Below are 9,616 nucleotides of genomic sequence, written 5' to 3'. Positions count from 1 at the left end.
ATTTTCTTCCCCTCCCTCCCTCCCTCCCTCTCTCTCTCTCTCTCTCTCTCTCTCTCTCTCTCTCTGTCTCCTGTCTTTTCTGAAAGATGTTTAGAATACTGCCAGGAAATGTAGAAAACAGAAGATGCTCAGTCAAGAATTCTGTTGGAATTTTACCTTTTCTAACCATCATTTAAACACATTTTAGGTCTACTTCCTCAACTGTAAGTTGGGAATAAGTTGATCTCTAATACCTAAGTTGTGCCAAAAATCAAATGAGTTAATGCATATAAAGCATTTAGAAAGAACGTGGCATATAGTCACTAATTAAAACTGCAATTCAATACATTTGCTAAAAGGTAAACTTATACTGTCTTTAGGCTCCCTCTCTACTATCAGAATATAAATTAACTTCATTTAAAAATGTTTTTTCTGTTCTGGGAATCCAACCCAATGCCTTGTGCACACTGGGCAAATGCTCTTACCCTTTAAAAATCTTTTATTATAGCTAACTTGTCTTTCTGTCTTTTCACTTCCTTTGTGGCTCTTCTTTTTGAAAAAATACTTCCTCACCCAATAAATGATATTTCTTTCCTAGTTACTATTCATTCTTACTGTCATTATCAGTGACCTGTTTGTTTCAGAATCTTAAAAGAATGCTTTTTATATCTTTTAGAATTTTTTCCTGTTACTGGGGCTCAAACTCAGGACCTTGCACTTGCAGGGCTAGTACGGTACCTCTGAGCTAAATCCCCAGCCCGTCTTTTATGATTTTCAAAAACTTTTTCATTGTAGAAAAAGTTCAACTTCAGAAATATGGAGGAAATAGTTGAATAAACTCCTAGTGTAATCATTTATCTGTCACCCTAACCATCATCAGCTTACATACAATTTTGTTTAATCTACATCTCATTGTCAGCCTTCTCCAATGATTCTGAAGCAAATTTCAAAATGTAAAATACTGTGTATTTTTACTTGTTTTATTACATAACGATTAGCTTTTTGAAAAGAGAAATTGTCGCCGTTTGTATACAAAGGAATGAAATTATCTTACATTCTTGTTTGCTGTAGTCCTTTTTTGTAAAGGACATTAAGTCCCCGACTTAGAAATGAGTTCTGTTCTGGGAGAACGTTTGTAAGTTGTCTTCATTCCTGAGTCCTACAAAGTCAGTCTTACGTACCTTTATACAAATACACAAGGTAAAGTATTAAAAAACCAAACACACACAGAAATACTGTTAATAAACTACTTTTAGTCTTACAGTTATCTTAAAATGGTAGTACAGCTAACTGTAAATAAACTGTTTTTACTTTTACCTTAAAACGGTAAGGTGGACACATAAGGTACTTCCACGATTTGTTCACATCTACTGTGAGGTCCAGTCATACCTGTGAAAGTTCACAACTCAAATGTTCATAAGTTGGGGACTTACTATAACAGAAAAAAATAATAGAGGTTTTTCTAGTTACAGGGGTTAGTGATAGAGAAAGAACCAGCATAAAGGTAACTGGGAGACTTCATTGTACTATGTTTTATGTTGTTGATTTTGTTTTTTGTTTTGGGGGTTTTTTTGGTACCAGGGATCGAACTCGGGACCTCGTACTTGGGAGGCAGGCAGTGGAACTACTGAGCTAAATCCCCAGCCCTGTACTATATGTTTTCATATAACTTAATAAGTAGTGTTAGTTGTACAGATGAAGGGGTTTCACTGTGACCTCTGTAGCTGCATGTATTGTGGTTTGGTCATATCCGCTGTCCCTCCACACTCTCTTCTCTTTTCTTCAGCCTCCCCTTCTCTCTCATTGCATGTCCTCTTCCTTCTTCCTTGTACTCACTCTTGTAGTTTCAGATATTTTCATTTTTATTTCTTCTTTTTCCTCATATGAGAAGCTTTTCAATCTATTTTATTTTACTTAATGTATTATCTACCAGTTCCATTTTCCTACAAAGAACATGATTTCATTCTTCATAATGGTGGAACCGTTCTCCATTATGGATATATAGCATGGTTTTCTTCTACTGACTGGAAGCTAGACTGATTCCTTATGTTGCACCTATGAATAGTGCTTTAATAAACATGTATATGCAAATGTCTCTCTTGTCTGATGACTTCATTACTTCTGAGTTTATACCTAGGAATGTTACAGCTGAATCATTTCATCTATTTTTAGTTTTTAGAGGAATGTCCATATTATTTTATATAGTAACTACTAAATTACATTTCCACCAGTAGTGGAATAAGGGTTCCTTTTTCTCCACATCCTCTTATTATTGCTACTATTATTTATAACAGCCATTCTGACTGGGGTAACATGGAATCACAATACAGTTTTTTCATTTCCCTCATTGATGACTAAAATTTGTGAGCATCTTTTCATATTTACTAGTCATCTATACTACTTTTGAGAAGTATCTAGAGCCAGCTGTGGTGGCACATGCCTGTAATCCCATCATTTGAGAAGCTGAGACAAGAGGATTGCCATGAGTTCAAAGCCAGCCTATGCTACATAGTTCCAAGCCAGCTTGAACTGTGTGAGCCTCTGACTCAAAAAAACAAAGGAGAGAAGTTTCTGTTCCGATCATTTACCTATTTGTTGATTGGATTACCTGTTCTTTTATTGTTGGTTTGGTTTTGTTTTGTTTTTTAGTTCTTTGTATAATTTGGATATTAATTCTCTATAGATGAATAGCTTATAAAGATATTCTCACATTCTGTAGGTTGACCATTCTGTCAGTTTCCTTTGCTGTGCAAAAAGCTTTTTTAATTTGATGTGATTCTACTTGTTAATTCCTGCTTTTATTTCCTAGGCTGTTGAGTCATAATCAGGAAATCATCAGGAAAAGATGCTCAAAATCTTTAGTCATCAGGGAAATGAAAAAATTGTATTGTGATTCCATCTTACCCCGGTCAAAATGGCTATTTCAATATTTTGAAGTGTTTCCTCTGTTTTCTTTAGTAATTTTAAATTTTAAAGTCTTTGATCCATTTTGAGTTGATTTTTGTACTGTGTGAGATAGCTGGAGTTTAAATCTTCCACATTTGGACATCGGTTTTCCTCTTACCATTTGCTGAAGAGACTGTATTTTCTCCAGCGTATGTTCTTGGCACCTTGGTTGGGAATAGGGTGGTTGTAGATGTGTGGGCTTATTTCTGGACCCTCTATTCCATCATCTACATGTCTTTTTATGTCAGCCTTTCTGTTACTATAAATTTTTAGTATATTTTCAAATAAGGTGTTGTTATGCCAGCATTACTCTTTTTGCTTCAAATTGATTTGGCTATTTTGGGTATGTTGTGCTTAAACGGGTTTTAGGATTGTTTTTTCTAGTTCTGTGAAGACTGTTAGTGGTGTTTTAATGGTTATTTGTAGATTGCTTTTGTTAGTGTGGCCATTTTAACTGTATTCTCCCAATCCATGAATAGGTAAGTATTCTTTCCATCTTCTAGTGCCTTCACTTTCTAAGTTTCACTGACTTGGTCATTCACCTCCTTGGTTAGGTTTATCAGTAAGCTTTGTGGTTATGTGCATTTTATTGAGACTATTATGAGGGGGCTTGTTTTCCTTGTATCTTTCTCATTGGATTCTCATTGCTGAATGGAAAAGTTCTCCATTTTTTGTATCTTGTGTCCTGCTACTATGTTGTCTGTTTACAGTTTGAAGTCTTTTGGTAGTGTCTACAGAATTTCCTAAGTGTAGAATTATATCATGTGCAAACAGGGATAATTTGATTGCCCCCTTTTCTATTTGTTATGTCTTTTGTTTTTTTTGTTGCCTGATGCCAGATTTGAAATGCTATGTTGAGTCAGAGGGGTGAGAACAGAGCCCTGTTCCTGTTGCTGTTCCTGACCCAAGGAAATACTCATGTGTTTGGATTTACACAGCAAATACTTTATTTACAACTCATAAAAATGTTTAATTTTAATTTTAGAAAATGTTTTTGCTCTGACAATATTAAATAATTTATTTTGTTTTTCAGTCATTCATTTCATTTGTTTTTCATTCGTTTCATTTTTAATTCATTTTATTTTTCTTTAGGCACTTCAGCTTCTTTACTGTTTTCCTTTGGACACACGATTAAAAGATGGCAGTAAGTATAAGCAAGTGTTGAGAAGTTTTTATCTTAGTTTCTTTCTGGTATATATGTCATAATTAACATTGTACCTTTTCATTAGGTTTGTTTTGGCAATCACCAAAGAGGCCTCCTTCTCCATTAAAATTTGATTTAAATGAGCCTTTGTAAGTATAAATATAAGTTTCTTAACTGTACATTGCCATCTTTAATGTTAAATGATCATACCCCCGTTATTCAGAGTTCAGTCATAACCCCTGTTGCTACAAACATGTAAATAAATGCATTTACTTATATGGTAGATAACTTCATTATTTATATTGTCTATTCTAAAGTAAAACCAAAATCAACTCTTTGACTTTGTCCACAAAAAAGGGAAATGACAGTAAATATTTTATATTTAATGAGACTATAGTTATATGGAGGAAGCAGTTAATACTGAGTATCTCCATAAATGATCTCAGATGCTTTCAGAGGATTTGGTCTCTGCAGGAATACCTGCATGCAGATTTATATTCAGGGCCGTATATTTTAATTAAACACTTACCCCAGCCAGGAATGGTGGCATATGCCTGCAATTCTAGCACTTGGGAAGCAAAGACAGAAAGACTGCAAGTTTGGGACAGCCTAGGCAGCTTTAGTAAGACCTTGTCTCAAAAACTGAAAAAAAAAAGGTGGCCTGTATTATAGAGAAACCCTGGGATCAATCTCCAGTACCATAAAAGAAAAAAAAAATACACTTAATTTTCCTTCACTAATCTTCCTTTCAGCAAATAGCTCTTTGGTTAATTTTCTCAAAAGGTGCTTGTTTTAGGCCGATAGTCACCTTCTCCTTAACTGCTTCTCCTATAAAAGATAAGCTTTTTTTGTTTATAAACTCATTTCTTTGTGTGTTATAAACGAACTCATTTGAACCTGGTATAACTTTTTAGTGCATGGTGTGTTCTGTTTTCTTGTAAATTAAAGTGAATTTTCTTCCACTAGTCCAGTGGTGGCAAACCTATGGCGTACATGCTGCAGCCAGCTGTTTGTTGTCATTGAAAGCCCTAAAAGGCTCGCCGTCACTGCACTAGTTAGTATAATTTCTATACTCCAATCACTTCTTTCCTCAGAATAGTCATGATGACTACCTGAATATTATTAGTGTCTTTGAGGCTAAACATCTGACATTTTCTCTTCTGTAGCTTCTGTAATGTTTTTGATCTAGACTAGAATTTCATTGTCTTTTAAAAATTAATCCTGGGGCCCGGGGATTTAGCCTGCCTCAAAAGTGCAAGGACCTGAGTTCAATCCCTGGTACCCCCCCCCAAAAAAAAATCCTGTAACAAATATTGGTAATGATTTTTCCTCCGTTATAATTTTAAAGGCTGAATTTGCTAAGGAATTGAATACTTTCAAAAACTGTATTCAAACTTGGCTTTATATTTTAATTTCAAAAGGCACCTCAGTTTCCTTCAGAGTGCCGCAAAACTCTACGCTGCAATATACTGCATTCCATTTGTAGAAAAGGTAAGATAATCTTCAGACTAGCAGTTGATGCAAAACTGGATTAGAATTGGTTAATTGAATCAAAATATGTTTTATGATGTCATTTTATGTACTATAAATTTTTAATTATGTTGTCTCATTGCCCATTGTAATACAACAGAAGGTAAACATTGCATTATTAAACAGAAGTTTAATTTTTCTTAAGTAATGAAACAGCTATATTTTAATGCAGTTATACTTTATTTTTAAAATATTTGTTTATCCACTCATTACCCTAATTATTCTAAAAAGCCAGTGAGCCATTTCATAGCAACTTAAAAATATTCCTAGTCATTATCATTGTGACATTTACAAATGCTTCATGTGTTGACCTTTCTTCACATGGAGGCTTAAATATGGTTTTAAGAGATTGCAGGTTTGCTGTGGTTATTATGCCTGATACTTTTATAGATTTAAAGGCAAATGGAATGGTCAAAATATTCAGATGACAAATATTCACATAGTTTGGAATGACTAAGGACCTTTAATAGGATGTTTAGCTTTAGAATTCAGAATTAGAGCAATATGCTTATTGATTAAATTACTTTGTTTAATACAGGATTTAACAGTAGATGTCCTCATGAATATTCTTTCAAAAGTAAAGATTCAGGAATTCAAGCCATCCAATAAGGTAAGTTTAGAAATTTATTCATTTAGTTAATGGTTACTGAACTTCTGCTTGTGTAAGGTTTCATTCTCAACGTGGAGAATTCCACAGTGAGCAAAGTGCTTATCTGGTAGAGATTATATTCCAGTGGGGTGAAGAGGATGATTTTTTTAAATGCCAATAAATATATAATATTGCAATGAAGACATGAGGGCAAAGAAAGTCAAAATAAGGAGAAGAATGTTGGAGCTCTTACCACTTTATACAAGATGGAAAGGGAAAGCCTTACTGATAATGTTAACATTTGAACAGAAACTAGAAGGAAGTGAGGGATGAGCCATGCTAATACTGATGAGGGAGCAGTCCAGGAGAAGAAATGAGTACAGAGGAAAGGGCTGTGAATGCCTGTTTAGGCCTGGACTTTCTAGCAGAGGGAGTAGGAAGCAGTGAGATTTGAGAGATGATTAAGTTGAGAAATCTGTTTTGTGTCTTACTGTGAAATTAGAAGCAAGTGAAGGGTTTTAAACAGAGAACACAGTATGACGTGTTTTAAAGGAGGACTCTGGCTATTAAGAGTGAGTATGTGGGACATAGAGAAAGCAGGAAAAGCTCTTAGGAATTTACTACAAGAATATAGGCATCTAGGGCCAGAGATTTAATTCAGTGGTGCCGCTGCCTGCCTTGCAAGCACAAGGCTCTTGAGTTCGATCCCAGGTACTGTAAATAAAAGTCCCTCTCCTGTACACAAGAATATAGGTAACAGACAAGTGGTTTGAATGAAGTAGTACATAATGGAAATGTGATGAGAAGGTGTTGGAGTCTCTATATACTTTTTTTTGTTTCCCCGTTAAGTTTCTTGGTATATTTAAAGCAAACAATAGTTACATTTATCGTTGGGATCTTGTACCTTTACATGATGTAACTTTGTTCTTATTTTTTCCACGTACCCTGCCCTCCCTTCACCCCCTTTACCCTTCCCTGTTTACAAAGACTTTTTCCATTTTTTCCTTTTTCACATTATTTTCCCTTATTTCCTTTCTCCACTCCTTCCCACTTTCCCTTTAGCCATTTTCTTCCTGTTTCACACTATCTCTTACGTACTTTATGATAGTCCTCAGCGAATTTCTAACAGACTGAAATTGAAATATGAGAGGGGAAAAATGTATTATTTTCTTGGTTGAAATAGAAGCAAGCTTAGTAGCTCACAGCAAAGGAGATAAGGTAAGGAGATTAGAACAGAACAGAGAAAATATGAAATAATTGCTGAACAGAATAGAAAAGTCATTTAGAAGACATAGCAGAATTGCAATACAGTACAGAGGATCCACCTAATATTAATACACAGTATATTCCACTAAATAAAGCTGTGGCTTCAGCCACATTTAGTTGCTTGGGTGGGATCACAGTGCAGGATCAGTGGAAAACTGGATATAATATAGCTAGGATTGGAATCTTGCCTAGAAAATATTTTGGAAAGAAAAGCGACTCAGATTATTCATAAAAATGAAATGTCAGAATAAATATGAAAGTTTAAAACATTAAGTACTTTTCTTTTTTATAAGTAAAGCATGTGTTTCTCTTTTATGTGCTTTAAAAATCATCCACAGTACAACATCCTCTTATCCTTTAGTTATACCAGAAAAGGTGAGATAAGGACTGCTTCCCTACAAGATTCAAGGAAGAAGGGTGTGTGCAGTCTTCCATTTTACATTTTTATTTTAGGGAAAAGCAAGTCTTATAAGCAGTTGATTTCACACAAATAGTTTGACGAATGAAATGTTCATGACATGTAGGCTATAAAGAGTAAATATAGAATAAGCGTAGACAGAAGTTCCATATAAAGAAGATTGCAGCCCAATTGACAAAACTAGACTAGAAGCAAAGAAAACATGCTTCAGTAACTTTATTGAGCAATATTGCTCTTGCTTCAATATGTTTTCTGGTTTAGATTGCTTCTTGTGTCCAAGTTCAGGGGTACTTAAATTTCCTGAGCAATTTAGCTGTTGTTTGAAGATGAATTATGGTCTTTTTAAACAATTCCCTAAAAGCAGCTCACACCGAAGCTAGCATTTCTAGTCACAGATTTCACAGCTAAGAATCAGTTAGACATGCTGATCAGTTAGACATGCTGTCCAAAAGTTTCTGCTTCCTTGGCTCCTTAATATATCTTAAATATAACAATGCTTAATCTTTTGGAAAAAAAAAAGATAATGGGTGTATATTTTAAATAAGCAATACTTTAGTAAGTAATGATAAATCTGGTTTTTTGATTGATAGTATTGACTTTACAGCTCTCATGGACTATCCAATGAGTAATTTCTAAGGAATTATATGTGATATTAATTATTTGTGAGTGATGTAGATATGAAAGGAGACATTCTTTTTTAAAGAACTTTTCAAAAATCAGCATTTCAGGGATATTTTATGAAGATTTCTTCAGTTTCTTTTACTACATAAAATAGCTCTGTGCTATTAGCCTGGGGTGATTTAAGCTAAAGTAGATTTGTCAGAATGAAAATTTTTAATATGAACTTCATTTTATTGTGAAGTTTTAAAAAATCTGTATAAACTATTGAATAAACATTTTTAACATATAATATAAAAATGATTATTTTAGAAGTAGTGGAGGTCTCAATGAATAAGATAAAGAGCCCTGTTCTTAACAGAGTTTACATTCCAATGTTAGATGACAGATAATAAACAAATACATAAATAATAGTGCTTACTAAAGGAAGATGTAAAATACATTGGATTGTAATAATTATATTCTGATTAAAATATATATGGAGGAAATACCCTCTTTATGATCCATTTGATAAAATACATAAATGGTAACCAAAGTTAAATGTGGGATGTGGTAATGTTAATAAATATATATACATATTTAAAGGTGGTTCAAACAGATGAAACTGCGCGGAAACCGGATCATGTTCCTGTTAGCAGTGAAGATGAGAGGAATGCTGCTTTCCGCCTAGAAAAGGCTATTTCATCTAATGAAGCTACCAAAAGTAAGGGAGACTCATTATTAAACTCTTCTGAATCAGATGGACTTTCATTATCAGTGCACTCCATACTGACATTCTGTGGGATTGTATGCCAATAATAATATAAGTTGATGCCACGATAACATGAAAGTTACTATTCATGTTGGTGACTAAATTGATCATTTTTCCCCACTATGACTCTACCTTCAAATGTTGAAATTGAATTCTCTAAGTCACATAACTACTTTGTTACTGCAGTTCTATTAGTCCTGCAGAGTGTGAGCAGCTCTGAAAACATAAGCAAATACCTCTATTTTTGAGGAATTATAATTTCAGGTGAATGGGAACTTTATGGAGACTAATTTTTTTTTTTTTTTTTTTTTGGTACTTGAGATTGAACTCGGGAACTTGTTCTGGTGAGGCACGTAGCAGAACCACTGAGCTAAA

General features: G+C 34.1%; 1 protein-coding gene across 7 annotated transcripts in view; it reads left to right on the top strand.

Annotated features, from left to right (window-relative positions):
• The window catches only part of Uba6 (ubiquitin like modifier activating enzyme 6), a 71,056-nt gene that overhangs the window by 45,222 nt on the left and 16,218 nt on the right, over positions 1–9,616 (top strand). For all 7 annotated transcript variants that reach the window (XR_777738.3, XR_002024937.2, XR_777737.3 and 4 more), the window contains exons 23-27: positions 4,018–4,069; positions 4,155–4,218; positions 5,491–5,560; positions 6,138–6,209; positions 9,076–9,193. Coding sequence is in view for 3 of the 7 variants with exons in the window: in XM_033758825.1 (XP_033614716.1) it covers positions 4,018–4,069; positions 4,155–4,218; positions 5,491–5,560; positions 6,138–6,209; positions 9,076–9,193 (376 nt within the window). In the remaining 4 variants the exon portion in view is untranslated. The remainder of the gene's footprint in view (positions 1–4,017; positions 4,070–4,154; positions 4,219–5,490; positions 5,561–6,137; positions 6,210–9,075; positions 9,194–9,616) is intronic.

The sequence above is a fragment of the Fukomys damarensis genome, unplaced genomic scaffold (assembly GCF_012274545.1).
Source record: "Fukomys damarensis isolate Sample0158 unplaced genomic scaffold, DMR_v1.0_HiC HiC_scaffold_35, whole genome shotgun sequence".
In the NCBI taxonomy this organism is placed as follows: Eukaryota; Metazoa; Chordata; class Mammalia; order Rodentia; family Bathyergidae; genus Fukomys; species Fukomys damarensis.
The sequence above is the reverse complement of the archived record's forward strand: the minus strand, read 5'-3'. Positions and strand labels throughout refer to the sequence as shown.